This window comes from Salvelinus alpinus, chromosome 32 (genome assembly GCF_045679555.1).
Source record: "Salvelinus alpinus chromosome 32, SLU_Salpinus.1, whole genome shotgun sequence".
In the NCBI taxonomy this organism is placed as follows: domain Eukaryota; kingdom Metazoa; phylum Chordata; class Actinopteri; order Salmoniformes; family Salmonidae; genus Salvelinus; species Salvelinus alpinus.
The window spans coordinates 2,758,322-2,774,333 of record NC_092117.1 but is presented as its reverse complement, the minus strand read 5'-3'; the positions used below and the strand labels follow the sequence as shown (position 1 = coordinate 2,774,333).

Here is a 16,012-nt window from a genome sequence, read left to right as displayed (position 1 = left end):
CTGTCAAGGCAAAGGGTGGCTACTTTGAAGAATCTCAAATTTAAACTTTTTAGATTTTCTTAACGCTTTTTTTTGGTTACTACGTGCTTCCATATGTGTTATTTCATAGTTTTCTCTCAACCTTTGACTGTATATCATTTTCTTACTTCATTAAAATGGTTATGATGTTTGTTTTATTTTCATGACGGTGTTCATCCATAATCGTCAGTTACACCATTATACAATTACCGTGCCAGGCCTGACAGCTAAACAACTCTGAGGACTGGTACTGTGTGTTTGCCCAGATTGCTCTTCTCTTCCCCAAACCAGACCATGAGCAGCACCCTAATGAATGTCAATGCCACTCACTAACCTGCTCCACTTTGGCCACAGAGCCTTCTGAAAACTCACGGAGCACTCAGGCAGGAATTCAATCAAACCTGCCATAGCAATGTTTATGCAGTGTCTTTGTTTATAGAAACCGCACACAGACTTCTTATTCTGAAAAGTGAAAGCATACCTGTGAGGGGAGTCTACCTGGTAGTAGTTGTAGCTAAGTTTTTATCTCAGATTTTATTTGACCATAGGGAAAAATTGCTCCTACTCCAATACTGCAATGTGCGTTTGTTTGAGTTAAGCAATTACACTTTTACTCCCCTGCACTAGACCAGAGAGGAGAGGGGGAGAGCGTGGAGGAGAAGGGGGAAGTAAAGGGGGAGTGAGGCCTCAGCGGCAGTTTCCTGTTTAGCGGTGGAGAATGTTTAGGTTGTTGTCATTGTGGCAAGGACACAGCCATTAGGCTGACCTGGGAGGTGACGCGCAGGTTAGAGTGAGACAAGATCTACCTCTTACACGTGTCTGCTGCATAAACACACACAAGTGCACACATACACACCCGTGCGCAAACGCACACGCATATGAGTGCACACACACACACCGAAAGTAAATAGACCCTCAACCATTCACTGACAGACACTCACGGCCATGCTCAGAGGGGGTAAGAAAAATCACTCTCGCACACATGGAGACCCACGCTCTCACTTCTTACTAAATTCTAAGTGAACCTAGGCTCTGACAAAGACTCCAGTGTTTGCTGCCAGAGCCTGTACCAAGAAATTTACAGGCTGCATGCCTTCCACTGACGGGCATTTTCCCCAGCCCCAGACAGACTGCCACAGCTCAGGGGCCCCACCCAGCCTCCAGATGTTGTGCCCACTAGGAGCCCCAGAGGTACACTACCCGTTTTGTGTTCTAAAAGTTTTAGAACACCTACTCATTCAAGAGTTTTTCTTAATTTTTACTATTTTCTACATTGTAGAATAATAGTGAAGACATCAAAACTATGAAATGACACATATGGAATCATGTAGTAACCAAAAGTGTTAAACAAATCAAAATATATTTTATATTTGAGATTCTTCAAATAGCCACCCTTTGCCTTGACAGCTTTGCACACTCTTGGCATTCTCTCAACCAGCTTCACCTGGAATGCTTTTCCAACAGTCTTGAAGGAGTTCCCACATATGCTGAGCACTTGTTAGCTGCTTTTCCTTAACTTTGCGGTCTGCCTCATCCCAAACCATCTCAATTTGGATTGAGATCGGGGGATTGTGGAGGCCAGGTCATATGATGCTGCACTCCATCACTCTCCTTCTTGGTAAAATTACCCCATACACAGCCTTGAGGTGTGTTGGATCAGTGTCCTGTTGAAAGACATATGATAGTCCCACTAAGCCCACTATATCATTTATCGCCCTCCAGGTTCCCTTGGAGAGTTCATCAATGAGCTTGACGCCCTGATAAGTTCCTTTCCTGAGGATGGCTCACCTCTCACAGTTCTGGGTGACTTTAACCTCCCCACGTCTACCTTTGACTCATTCCTCTCTGCCTCCTTCTTTCCACTCCTCTCCTCTTTTGACCTCACCCTCTCACCTTCCCCCCCTACTCACAAGGCAGGCAATACGCTTGACCTCATCTTTACTAGATGCTGTTCTTCCACTAATCTCATTGCAACTCCCCTCCAAGTCTCCGACCACTACCTTGTATCCTTTTCCCTCTCGCTCTCATCCAACACTTCCCACACTGCCCCTACTCGGATGGTATCGCGCCGTCCCAACCTTCGCTCTCTCTCCCCCGCTACTCTCTCCTCTTCCATCCTATCATCTCTTCCCTCTGCTCAAACCTTCTCCAACCTATCTCCTGATTCTGCCTCCTCAACCCTCCTCTCCTCCCTTTCTGCATCCTTTGACTCTCTATGTCCCCTATCCTCCAGGCCGGCTCGGTCCTCCCCTCCTGCTCCGTGGCTCGACGACTCATTGCGAGCTCACAGAACAGGGCTCCGGGCAGCCGAGCGGAAATGGAGGAAAACTCGCCTCCCTGCGGACCTGGCATCCTTTCACTCCCTCCTCTCTACATTCTCCTCTTCTGTCTCTGCTGCTAAAGCCAATTTCTACCACTCTAAATTCCAAGCATCTGCCTCTAACCCTAGGAAGCTCTTTGCCACCTTCTCCTCCCTCCTGAATCCTCCTCCCCCTCCTCCCCCCTCCTCCCTCTCTGCTGATGACTTCGTCAACCATTTTGAAAAGAAGGTCGACGACATCCGATCCTCGTTTGCTAAGTCAAACGACACCGCTGGTTCTGCTCACACTGCCCTACCCTGTGCTTTGACCTCTTTCTCCCCTCTCTCTCCAGATGAAATCTCGCGTCTTGTGACGGCCGGCCGCCCAACAACCTGCCCGCTTGACCCTATCCCCTCCTCTCTTCTCCAGACCATTTCCGGAGACCTTCTCCCTTACCTCACCTCGCTCATCAACTCATCCTTGACCGCTGGCTACGTCCCTTCCGTCTTCAAGAGAGCGAGAGTTGCACCCCTTCTGAAAAAACCTACACTCGATCCCTCCGATGTCAACAACTACAGACCAGTATCCCTTCTTTCTTTTCTCTCCAAAACTCTTGAACGTGCCGTCCTTGGCCAGCTCTCCTGCTATCTCTCTCAGAATGACCTTCTTGATCCAAATCAGTCAGGTTTCAAGACTAGTCATTCAACTGAGACTGCTCTTCTCTGTGTCACGGAGGCGCTCCGCACTGCTAAAGCTAACTCTCTCTCCTCTGCTCTCATCCTTCTAGACCTATCGGCTGCCTTTGATACTGTGAACCATCAGATCCTCCTCTCCACCTTCTCCGAGCTGGGCATCTCCGGCGCGGCCCACGCTTGGATTGCGTCCTACCTGACAAGTCGCTCCTACCAGGTGGCGTGGCGAGAATCTGTCTCCGCACCACGTGCTCTCACCACTGGTGTCCCCCAGGGCTCTGTTCTAGGCCCTCTCCTATTCTCGCTATACACCAAGTCACTTGGCTCTGTCATATCCTCACATGGTCTCTCCTATCATTGCTATGCAGACGACACACAATTAATCTTCTCCTTTCCCCCCTCTGATAACCAGGTGGTGAATCGCATCTCTGCATGTCTGGCAGACATATCAGTGTGGATGACGGATCACCACCTCAAGCTGAACCTCGGCAAGACGGAGCTGCTCTTCCTCCCGGGGAAGTACTGCCCGTTCCATGATCTCGCCATCACGGTTGACAACTCCATTGTGTCCTCCTCCCAGAGTGCTAAGAACCTTGGCGTGATCCTGGACAACACCCTGTCGTTCTCAACTAACATCAAGGCGGTGACCCGTTCCTGTAGGTTCATGCTCTACAACATTCGCAGAGTACGACCCTGCCTCACGCAGGAAGCGGCGCAGGTCCTAATCCAGGCACTTGTCATCTCCCGTCTGGATTACTGCAACTCGCTGTTGGCTGGGCTCCCTGCCTGTGCCATTAAACCCCTACAACTCATCCAGAACGCCGCAGCCCGTCTGGTGTTCAACTTTCCCAAGTTCTCTCACGTCACCCCGCTCCTCCGCTCTCTCCACTGGCTTCCAGTTGAAGCTCGCATCCGCTACAAGACCATGGTGCTTGCCTACGGAGCTGTGAGGGGAACGGCACCTCCGTACCTTCAGGCTCTGATCAGGCCCTACACCCAAACAAGGGCACTGCGTTCATCCACCTCTGGCCTGCTCGCCTCCCTACCTCTGAGGAAGTACAGTTCCCGCTCAGCCCAGTCAAAACTGTTCGCTGCTCTGCCACCCCAATGGTGGAACAAACTCCCTCACGACGCCAGGTCAGCGGAGTCAATCACCACCTTCCGGAGACACCTGAAACCCCACCTCTTTAAGGAATACCTAGGATAGGATAAAGTAATCCTTCTAACCTCCCCCCCCTTAAAAGAGTTAGATGCACTATTGTAAAGTGGTTGTTCCACTGGATATCATAAGGTGAATGCACCAATTTGTAAGTCGCTCTGGATAAGAGCGTCTGCTAAATGACTTAAATGTAAAATGTAAATGTAAGCCAAAACCCAGAAGAGATGGTGTATCGCTGCAGAATGCTGTGGTAGTCATGCTGGTGAAGTGTGCCTTGAATTCTAAATAAATCCGTGTCGCCAGCAAAGCAGCCCCACACCATAACACCTTCTCCTCCATGCTTCACGGTGTTAAATACACATGCGGAGATCATCCGTTCACCCATGGTTTTTGCGACCGCACTTGAAGAAACTTTCCAAAGTTCTTGAAATGTTCTGTGTTGACTGACCTTCATATCTTAAAGTAATGATGGACTGTCATTTCTTTGCTGTTCTTGCCATAATATGGACTTGGTCTTTTACCAAACAGGGCTATCTTCTGTATACCACCCCTACCTTGTCACAACACAACTGAATGGCTCAAACGCATTAAGGAAATAAATTCCGCAAATTAACTTTCAAGAAGGCACACCTGAAGTGCATTCCAGGTGACTACCTCATGAAGCTGGTTGAGAGAATGCCAAGAGTGTGCAAAGCTGTCATCCAGGCATATTCTGCAATGTAGAAAATAGAAAACATAAAGAAAAACCCTTGAATGAGTAGTTGTTCTAAACCTTTTGACTGGTAGTGTAGCTAATACAGCCACCAACCAGACCCCCTCCAATTCCACCTCCACTCTCCCAGCTTAACACACTCCATTTTACCCCCATCCTCCCTCTCACTCACTCCCAACTGCCGGTCATTCAAAATGTTGAAAGCTAAAGTCTGCCCCATGCTAGTCCTCCTCTAGTCTTCTCTCTCCTCTAGTCTTCTCTCCTCTAGTCTGCTCACCACACACAAACACGTCACCCCCTAGCCCACATAGTGAATGGATACTGTCCCCGTCTCCAATGCTCTGTTGTGTCACCCAGGTAATCGGTAAGCTTCGCTTAACCTAGCTCCGCCAAGGGGGTACAAGAGGAATGTGGAGCCTAGGACCGGTTGGGGTCTTCTGGGAAAGATAGCTGTGAGTTTGCAGGGGTCCTGGAGGTCCAATTATAGGTATTGGGGGGGAGGGGGGGGTGATATTTAGACAGGTTTAATTGTGTCAGGGTGGTTGTTGCTGGTCAGTGGCCAAGCAGCATTCTGGGTGTTTTCACACTGTTGGATTAACAACGGCAGCTCTCTCTGTGTTGTGATAACAAGCGGCGTCTGCGCCGGGCCCAGATGGGCCGTGGGGAAGGATCCTGTTTCAACCGTTCTTTCACACATGCACATACACCAGTCCACCTCAGGCTTAATATGCCCCCTAGCCCCACTAGCTGTCTAAAGTATGTGTGATATAAAGCAGTTAAGCCAGTTGATTGAAAAACCCAGCATGCAATCTGTTGGGTACTAAACAGGAGTTGTATTGCACACACGCGCACACATCCAGGAGTAAGCTTGGCCACATTCCACACCCTGCCTGGCGAGATGGATTTCATACAGGGTCTTTTATTAAAAGGCGTCTCCCATGTGTTTCTGTGGCTAGCACACACAGCTCTACCCACGCCCCCAGCCTGATCCCACTCCACATTTGGGAGCTATTAGTGGGCTGAGTGCGGGCTACTGTACACCCCTGTGCATTTATTTATTTGATTGAACCTTTATTTTGACATGGAGTCAAAGCTGAGACGATGTCTAATTTTCAGATGAGCCCTGTATAAAACAATACACAGCAAAATACGATATACACATCAAGCTTCACATTCATATAGACATTCATATACACAAATCAAAACACAATCAATCATAAAAAAAAAGAACATTCTCCTTGAGTGAAAAGGTCCCCTAACAGCCGTCTGAAATGCCCTTGAGGCACAAATTCCTCCAATTTTAGAGTGCTTTGGAGATCATTCCACACGTTAGGTGCAAAAAAACGAAAAGCAGATCTACCCAACTCAGTGGAGATTGAAGAGATCTCCAGAGGTTCACCATCCCTGTGATTGGGTCTGGTGACTCATGTCTGTAATTTAACAATTAAGGAAGGTATGTTGGACGTTTGCACAAGAAGGCCTTATAAACAAAAAGAGAGCAGTGTATTGATCGACGAGACTCGAGAGGACCTGCCTACTTTCTGATACAGAATGCATTGATGTGTAATGAACCTATCATCCTATGGCTTAAAAACAGTGGCATCTGCATTCATATAGACTATATCGCCATAGTCTAAAGCCGGAATGAACGTCGACTGGATTATTTGTTTTCTGCTATTTACCGAAAGGCATTCCTGTTTTTAGGAAGCCCATTTTTATTCTTACCCTCTTAACTAACTCATCAGTATGCTTTTTGAAAGAGCGTTTTTCATCAATCCCGATACCCAGATATTTATAAGCAGGGACACGATAAATGTGGGCACCATCCAATATGTGTAAATCATCAGGTATATTTTTAAGCGTTTTGGAAAGTAACATGTACTTTAGTTTTACCTGCATTAAGTACCAATTTCAGTTCAACAAATGCTTTCGGTAAACTACACGTGTGGGGCCTGGGCTCTAATGAAAAGATAAATGTGTGTGAGAGACCTGCTAATGCCAAAGCACTAACAAACAGGGGATTCATATGATTCAGTCACTAGGTCAATTGCATTTTTCCAGTTTGTACTTATGCTACTATTGTGATCTATAACCTCCCCCCCCCCCCCCCCCCCCCACCAGATGGAGATGTCTCCAGATGGTCCAGCGGCGGGCTACGGTTCCTTCCACCAACAGTACTGGCTGGACGGCCGCATCGTGGCAGTGGGAGTAGTGGACGTCCTGCCCACCTGCGTGTCCTCTGTCTACCTGTACTACCACCCCGACTTCGCCTCTCTGTCGCTGGGCTCCTACTCTGCACTCAGGTCAGTAGGACTGGAGAGGCTAAGGATCTAGCTTCGCATTTGGCAGTGTTTCCATTGCTCTTTTCTTTTCTTTCTTCCTTTTGTGTCTCCTCTCCTTGTCTTTGTTTTCTCTGTTATAGACTTGCACTCTCTCTCTCTGCTCTCTTTCTCTCACTCTTTCCAGAGTTCAATAAAATGTATGAACTGGAAAAATAACTAGGCTTCTTTTCATTTAAAAGTTTCAATTCGCTAGTGAGAAAAGTCTGTATATCCTTGTCCCGCTAGAATGAACGATATGTATCTTCTATTGATAGGACAGGTGCCTGTCAGTCACAAAGCGAGCGGCGACAGGGTCACACTGCTCTCTGTCCCGCCTCTCGGTACCTGTGTTATTTTTCTGCGCTGTGGTTGGCTGCAGTAAAGTGTATTTTCACAGAGTAGGGAGAACATGATGCTTCTTCATCGTTTTCTGTGAGTGAATTAACACGTCCCATGTAATGTAAGTGGTAACGATGAGTTGAAATCCACTTAATTATTGTTTTGTGGCACATCTATTTTCTTTGAAAAACACTGAAGACCTTTATAGCTAGCTACGGAGTCTGGGTACATAGGCTATTTCATGTTTTTGATTGCCGACCGAACCGCTTGTGTAAAAGGTGTCCAACTGACTATGTCAGTCTCTTATATTCCTTTGCTATTCATAAATTATACAACGTAGTTATTCACTATTTACCAAACATTAGGAATACCTGCTATTTCCATGACCTAGACTGACCAGGTGAAAGCTATGATCCCTTATTGATGTCACCTGGTAATGTCACTTCAATCAGTGTAGATGAAGAGGAGACAGGTTAAAGAAGGATTTTTTTCTTAGTTTTTTTGCCACAATAAATTAAATTGAAAGAGTAGACTAGTTTTTCTCACTAGATTACTCATCTACCGCCTTCCCTCAAAGTCCCACCCACAATGAATGATTGACAGGTCTGAAACACTACCAACTTTGTACCAAACATCCTGCCCCCTCCCCTGACCATCCCACCCACAGTTATTGATTGACAGGCCAAACTGTTAAATGGATAGTTCACCCAAATTACACATTGTTTTCCTTACCCTAAGTGTCCACAGTAGCAGAGCCAGTAAAATACATAATTTGAAGAACAAACATCATTCTAGAAATTCGTATCTTGCAGTAAAACTGTAAATATGACTTAAATTAAAATGTTAAAGGTTATCTTACTTAGAAATTTGTCCTGATCTTACAGCACTAGACCAGGGATCATCAACTAGATTCAGCCACGGGCCGATTTTTGTTGTTGTTGTAGTGCAGAGGTGCACAATTGGCGGACCTCGGGTCCGGGTCCGGACCGAGTAAAGGTTCTATCTGGACCTCGACACATTTCTCATAAATAATTGTTAAGTTAAATACGGATGAAGCAACCGTTTTTTTCAATGTACACATACTGCACTGGCTCAGCACAGCTGGGAAGGTCCCAGACAGCGTCCCATACTACTGTGTGTTGTCCAATCACATGCGTTATTTAAATCACTTCACGAAACTCAGCCAATCAAAGCGAATGTTTACAATGCATTTTAGGAGACTGATGTTGTCAGAGAGAGAGACAGCGAGAGAAGCAAAGCCGGAGCGAGAGGAGACATTATAGAATGGCGTGTGCAAAAGTCAGGAAAGTTGATACAGAAAATCGAGCTTTCAAAGAGGAGTGGACAGACAAATATGCCTTTATCCTTCCCGCGATGAGTGTCAAACCACTCTGCCTGATATGTTCAGAGACCGTGGCTCTAATAAAAAGTGCCACTACGAAACAAAGCACATATCTTTTGAGCAAACATATCCACAGCAGTCTGAGGTGAGGGCACGCAAAATAAACGTACTCAAAGCCCAGTATGATCGGTCCACCAGTGTCCTCTCCCATGCATTCACTGCCCAACAACGTGCAAACCAATGTTCATTAAAAAGAGCTTGGATTTTAGGTCAACACCAAAAGCCATTTACTGACGGGGATGGAGTGCATGAATGCTGTTGCTGAAACTTTACTTGGCGGTAAACAAAAAGACGAGCAAATCCCAATGTCACATAACACAACCGCAAGATAGAGTAAAATACTAACAGAGGATGTATTAACACAGCTTGATGAAGCTGTACGGAGTGCACCCTGCATAGCACTAGCTGTTGATGAATCTACTGATGTGAGTGATAATGCCCAGCTTCTGGTGTATGTTCGATTTTACCACACAGAGAAGGAATTCTGTGAAGACCTGTTAGGTGTAACACCACTCGAGACACATGCAAGAGGAAATGACATATACATGGCCATAGAGGAGATGCTGAGAAAGAGGGGGATAGATCTAAAACAAGTGGTCTCTAGAGAGAGAGGAGCTGTGGCACGGTTGAAAGAGGACAACCCTGATCTCACAGCTTACCACTGCATCATTCATCAGTCTGTCCTGTGCGCCAATCTGTCAGAAGAGTATGCTGAAGTGTGAATACACTGATGAAACTTATCAACTTCCTCAGGGCATCCTCATCTCATCAACATCGCCTGCTGAGAGAATTCCTGAAAGGAGTTGAGGAAAATGCAAATGACCTACTGCTGCACAACAACGTAAGATGGGTCAGTAAAGGCAGGGTGTTGGACCGCTTTTGGTCCATTCGAAAGGAAATAACAGCTTTCCTAGTACAGCTCAAGAGTCAGAAGGCGACACAGTTTTCACTTTTTTTGCAAGACGAGAGCAAAATGGATTTGTTGCTTTTTTGGTAAACATCACACCTTAATGATCTCAACGTGAAACTACAGGGCAATTCAGTTTGTGATTTGATGACATCTGTCCGCTCCTTCCAGAGGAAACTGGAAGTTTTCAAGGAATATCTTCAAGGAGACTGTGCGCACTTCCCGAAAGTGCAGGAACAGATTCAGGGTGAGAGAGATGTTTCTCCTCATGTTGACTTCATAGATGAGCTGAGAAACTAGAAACTTCAGAAATCGCTTTGACAGCTTCAGCCTTGGACAGCAGCTCCTTCTAATTTCAAATCCATTCCTCATCACAGATGTCAGAGGAATTTCAAAAGGAGATGACACAGACCTTCAAGTGGGCCCATGGTGGATCTCTACAGATGGAACTGATTCATCTGCAAGCAAATGTTGCACTAAGAGAGCACTTTCAACTAACCGATCATGACACTTTCTGGCTGCAGGCTGTGTCTGAGACTGTTTTCCCTGGTCTAACGAAAGTAGCACTACACACCTTGACCATGTTTGACTCCACATACAGCTGTGAATCTTCATTCTCCACTATGAACATCATTACAAATAAGTACCGTGCTAGACTCACCAATGAGCACCTACATATGTGTATGAGAATGGCACTGTCTCCATTCCAGCCAAGGTGCAAATTACTGGCAGGGCAAGCAAAAGACAATTTCTCTCGCTAAAGAAGAGAGATGGAGAAGTGAAGTGGGAGAGAGTAGGACAGATAAATAGTAAACCTGTCGTTTATTTGTTCAAAAATCAAAGCACTTTTTTCAGAAACAGGCACTTGTTATTTTTTTGACAATGCAGTCTTGTTTTGCTTGAAATGAGAACATTTGTGATTGGACTACTTTTATTTATGATTAGGATGCATATTTATTTTACCTCATGTTTAATGTGTCTGCATTGAAAATGTGCAATAAATATGGTTGAAATGTTATTGAAATGTTGTACTCTGTTTATTAGCTATACATATACAGTGGGGAGAACAAGTATTTGATACACTGACAATTTTGCAGGTTTTCCTACTTACAAAGCATGTAGAGGTCTGTAATTTTTATCATAGGTACACTTCAACTGTGAGAGAAGGAATCTAAAACAAAAATCCAGAAAATCACATTGTATGATTTTTAATTAATTAATTTGCATTTTATTGCATGACATAAGTATTTGATACATCAGAAAAGCAGAACTGAATATTTGGTACAGAAACCTTAGTTTGCAATTACAGAGATGATACGTTTCCTGTAGTTCTTGACCAGGTTTGCACACACTGCAGCAGGGATTTTGGCCCACTCCTCCATACAGACCTTCTCCAGATCCTTCAGGTTTCGGGGCTGTCGCTGGGCAATACGGACTTTCGGCTCCCTCCAAAGATTTTCTATTGGGTTCAGGTCTGGAGACTGGCTAGGCCACTCCAGGACCTTGAAATAGCTTCTTACGGAGCCACTCCTTAGTTGCCCTGGCTGTGTGTTTCGGGTCGTTGTCATGCTGGAAGACCCAGCCACGACCCATCTTCAATGCTCTTACTGAGGGAAGGAGGTTGTTGGTCAAGATCTCGCGATACATGGCCCCATCCATCCTCCCTTCAATACGGTGCAGTTGTCCTGTCCCCTTTGCAGAAAAGCATCCCCAAAGAATGATGTTTCCACCTCCATGCTTCACGGTTGGGATGGTGTTCTTGGGGTTGTACTCATCCTTCTATTCCTCCAAACACGGCGAGTGGAGTTTAGAGCAAAAAGCTCTATTTTTGTCTCATCAGACCACATGACCTTCTCCCATTCCTCCTCTGGATCATCCAGATGGTCATTGGCAAACTTCAGACGGGCCTGGACATGCGCTGGCTTGAGCAGGGGGACCTTGCGTGCGCTGCAGGATTTTAATCCATGACGGCGTAGTGTGTTACTAATGGTTTTCTTTGAGACTGTGGTCCCAGCTCTCTTCAGGTCATTGACCAGGTCCTACCGTGTAGTTCTGGGCTGATCCCTCACATTCCTCATGATCATTGATGCCCCACGAGGTGAGATCTTGCATGGAGCCCCAGACCGAGGGTGATTGACCGTCATCTTGAACTTCTTCCATTTTCTAATAATTGTGCCAACAGTTGTTGCCTTCTCACCAAGCTGCTTGGCTATTGTCCTGTAGCCCATCCCAGCCTTGTACAGGTCTACAATTTATCCCTGATGTCCTTACACAGCTCTCTGGTCTTGGCCATTGTGGAGAGTTTGGAGTCTGTTTGATTGAGTGTGTGGACAGGTGTCTTTTATACAGGTAACGAGTTCAAACAGGTGCAGTTAATACAGGTAATGAGTGGAGAACAGGAGGGCTTCTTAAAGAAAAACTAACAGGTCTGTGAGAGCCGGAATTCTTACTGGTTGGTAGGTGATCAAATACTTATGTCATGCAATAAAATGCAAATTAATTACTTAAAAATCATACAATGTGATTTTCTGGATTTTTGTTTTAGATTCCGTCTCTCACAGTTGAAGTGTACCTATGATAAAAATGACAGACCTCTACATGCTTTGTAAGTAGGAAAACCTGCAAAATCGGCAGTGTATCAAATACTTGTTCTCCCCACTGTACAAGAACTACATATGCCCCCAAATCATAGCACACGTTAGACATTTTAATGATTTGGACCTTTTGGGGGGAGAAAATCAGAGTCACTGGACCTCTTTGAATTCTATTTGTAATAGCGGATGTTCATGGGCTGGAACATAATTACAAATAATTTGTAGACTGCAAAAATCCCTTACAAATATGTTTGACTAAAACATAATTTCAAATCTTCCTCACATTTATGTACAATCATGTGTGTCTCTCTTATGTGTGTGAATAGTTGCGAACAGATTTCTTAAACTAAAGTCACCTGGAGCAGATTTCCTGTTGAGTTTTCAGTCTTATGTCAAACGATGAAAATTCCAAACTTTTTAATTTATTTTGCTCAGAATTTTTTTTTACCACCAGCCCGCGGGTCGCCAGTTGGTCGCCTGGCCTAGACGATATCCAAAACAACTAACACACTCAATTCATACATTTTAAGTCATTTTAATTGTGTCATGTCTTTCTACTCGATACCACAAGTAATTTGACCAATCTGGTGAAGTCATATAAAAAATAAAAATAAACTATTCAATAATTTAGCTGTGCATTTCAGATGGAAGCAAGGTCTTTAGAATGTTCCAGACGCCACAAAATAGAGCTTGTTCTGAAGAAGAAAAAAATATAATTCTCCACAGCCTGGAAACTCCCTGGCTGGTTACTTTTTCTATTTGGCTGGCCACTCAATGTACTTGCAGAAAACAGTCTCTTCACTTTTTGTTCTCTTTCGCTCCTATGTTTTTCCTTTACCTCCCTCATCTCTCTCTTCTCTCATTTCTCTTTATTTTTTCCTTCTCCTTTCTGGTTCTTCTTCCATAATTAACCTTTACACTCTCTCTCTGTTTCTCTCAATCGCTCTCTTGATTTTCCCACCACACTCCCGCTCTCCCTCCCTCTGTGGGCAGTAGAGGTACAGTATAGGTAATACCTAAGGACTGGGTAGGTAAATACTGCTCTCATCTGTCAGTATTGGATGAGGCAGTGGGGTGTTTGTGGTGCGGCTGACGACAGCACTCTGTCTGCTGGTATGAAATAAGAGATCACACACACGTAGCGCGCACATACACACACATCTGACGCTTCCTGTAAAGTGTAACCCAATAATGTGAGAAAGCGTTTAAGTATTTCTGCACAGATGTTGAAGGACTGGGTGATTTACAGAGTTGGCCGCGTGTGTGCATACGAGAGACTACAGATTGTGTGTGTGTGACTAGTAGAGAATGTGTAGTTTGTACATTTATGTGTGTGCGCGCGTGCACACGCACAAGCCTGAACAGACCCTGGTCTGCATTTCTTATATTATTATTGCAAGAGTCTGTCTCCAAGAGTAACAGTACTCCCTGTGTAGATATAACCCAGAGGAGGTTATTTGATTAGGTTTGATTTGATTTTATAAGACTTCCTCTGTCAGATATACAACTTTTCTGCCATACACCTTCAGAAGCGTGTGTGTGAGGGGGAGGGGGTGTTGTGTAAGAGTGAGTGAGCGAGCTAGAGAGAGACTTGGTGTTCCATGGGGAGTGTGTGTAGGTGTGATTCTGTGTTAAGAACAGGAGAGGGAGATGTTGAGATGTTCTGAAGAGGGGCCCCAATGAGAGGGGGATAAAGAGGGATTGGAGGAATGGACATTGCGCCTGAGGCACTGTTATCCAAAAGGCAGCTGGTGTCCGGCATTGGAGTGGTTTTGTGTGTGCATTAGGGTTGGCCGATATTACGATAGCATCGTCTATCAACAATGTTGACAGCCATCGTCGATGGTGACGACATCGTGATGTGACAGACGATGGTTTAGCCTATTTGAACTTGACTGGCGCTCCGCAGTAAAGAACAGTCTCTCGCAGGGCAGCACAAGTGACATTCCAAGTAAAATGCCTATTCCTATTTCCTAAAGCCTATTTCAATACATACTGTGTGATGCAGAACTCGAGAGGAATATTATAGGCCAGAAAGTGGAGAATTCCACCAAAGCAGCACAAAATGTCCAGTCAGAAAATGTTTTTTTCTCTGTTTCTGTCGGCTGCATTGGCTTTGGGCTATTCATTTTTTATGTAGTCTATATTTTCTTCTCTCTCCATTCGATAGGCTGTATGTATATGACTGAAGGCATGACTGCATCATTTTCTGCATGGTTTTTTCCCGATCAAACAATGAGTTCAATTTCAAAAGGTTATTATGAATAGCCTAAAACTTAAAGTAGCCAGGTGAGAGAGAACATACAATACCAATAGTCTATAGAAAAATCAAATGAAAAGTTGAATCAAGTTTAAGCTTATTAAGAAAGAAATTAACCATGCGGGCCAAGAAAATCCCAATATTTTTTTTTACCCCATTTGATACCAGGTTCTCATTCACAATTGTAGCCTGAGTATAAAGATTTTCACAATTAAGAAAATTAACATTCCAAATAAAACAAGGAACAATTTCAATACTACAACTGCGTACTCAATTAATTAATTTAATACCAGAGTCCTAAACTGACCTTCCGGCACCAGTGAATCAAGAATCAAGGAATTTTGCACGTTATTCCAACAATAAGGGGGGGGTGGCACTAAAACAAAGAGGATTTACCCTGCAAGTGGGTTTGGTAGCTCATTCTTTTATACTTTAGCAACAAATCATATCAAAGTTTTTGTCACGTGCGCTGAATTCACCTTACAGTGAAATGCTTACTTACAGGCTCTAACCAATAGTGCAAAAAAGGTATTAGGTGAACAATAGGTAGGTAAAGAAATAAAACAACAGTAAAAAGACAGGCTATATATAGTAGCGAGGCTATAAAATTAGCGAGGCTACATACAGACACCGGTTAGTCAGGTTGATTGAGGTAGTATGTACATGTAGATATGGTTAAAGTGACTATGCATATATGATGAACAGAGTAGCAGTAGCGTAAAAGAGGGATTGGTGGGTGGGACACAATGCAGATAGCCCGGTTAGCCAATGTGCGGGAGCACTGGTTGGTCGGCCCAATTGAGGTAGTGTGTACATGAATGTATAGTTAAAGTGACTATGCATGTATGATAAACAGGGAGTAGCAGCAGCGTAAAAAGAGGGGTTGGGGGGGGGCACACAATGCAAATAGTCCGGGTAGCCATTTGATTACATGTTCAGGAGTCTTATGGCTTGGGGGTAAAAACTGTTGAGAAGCCTTTTTGTCCTAGACTTGGCACTCCGGTACCGCTTGCCATGCGGTAGTAGAGAGAACCGTCTATGACTGGGGTGGCTGGGGTCTTTGACAATTTTTAGGGCCTTCCTCTGACACCGCCTGGTGTAGAGGTTCTAGATGGCAGGCAGCTTAGCCCCAGTGATGTACTGGGCCGTACGCACTACCCTCTGTAGTGCCTTGCGGTCGGAGGCTGAGCAATTGCCGTACCAGGCAGTGATGCAACCAGTCAGGATGCTCTCGATGTTGCAGCTGTAGAACCTTTTGAGGATCTCAGGACTCATGCCAAATCTTGTTAGTTTTCTGAGGGGGAATAG

At 44.9% G+C, this 16,012-nt stretch overlaps 1 protein-coding gene across 4 annotated transcripts in view; it reads left to right on the top strand.

The window, feature by feature from the left end:
* The window catches only part of LOC139562642 (arginyl-tRNA--protein transferase 1), a 190,566-nt gene that overhangs the window by 102,071 nt on the left and 72,483 nt on the right, over positions 1-16,012 (top strand). For all 4 annotated transcript variants that reach the window (XM_071380508.1, XM_071380507.1, XM_071380510.1 and 1 more), the window contains one exon: positions 7,003-7,184. In XM_071380508.1, coding sequence (XP_071236609.1) covers positions 7,003-7,184 — 182 coding nt within the window. The remainder of the gene's footprint in view (positions 1-7,002; positions 7,185-16,012) is intronic.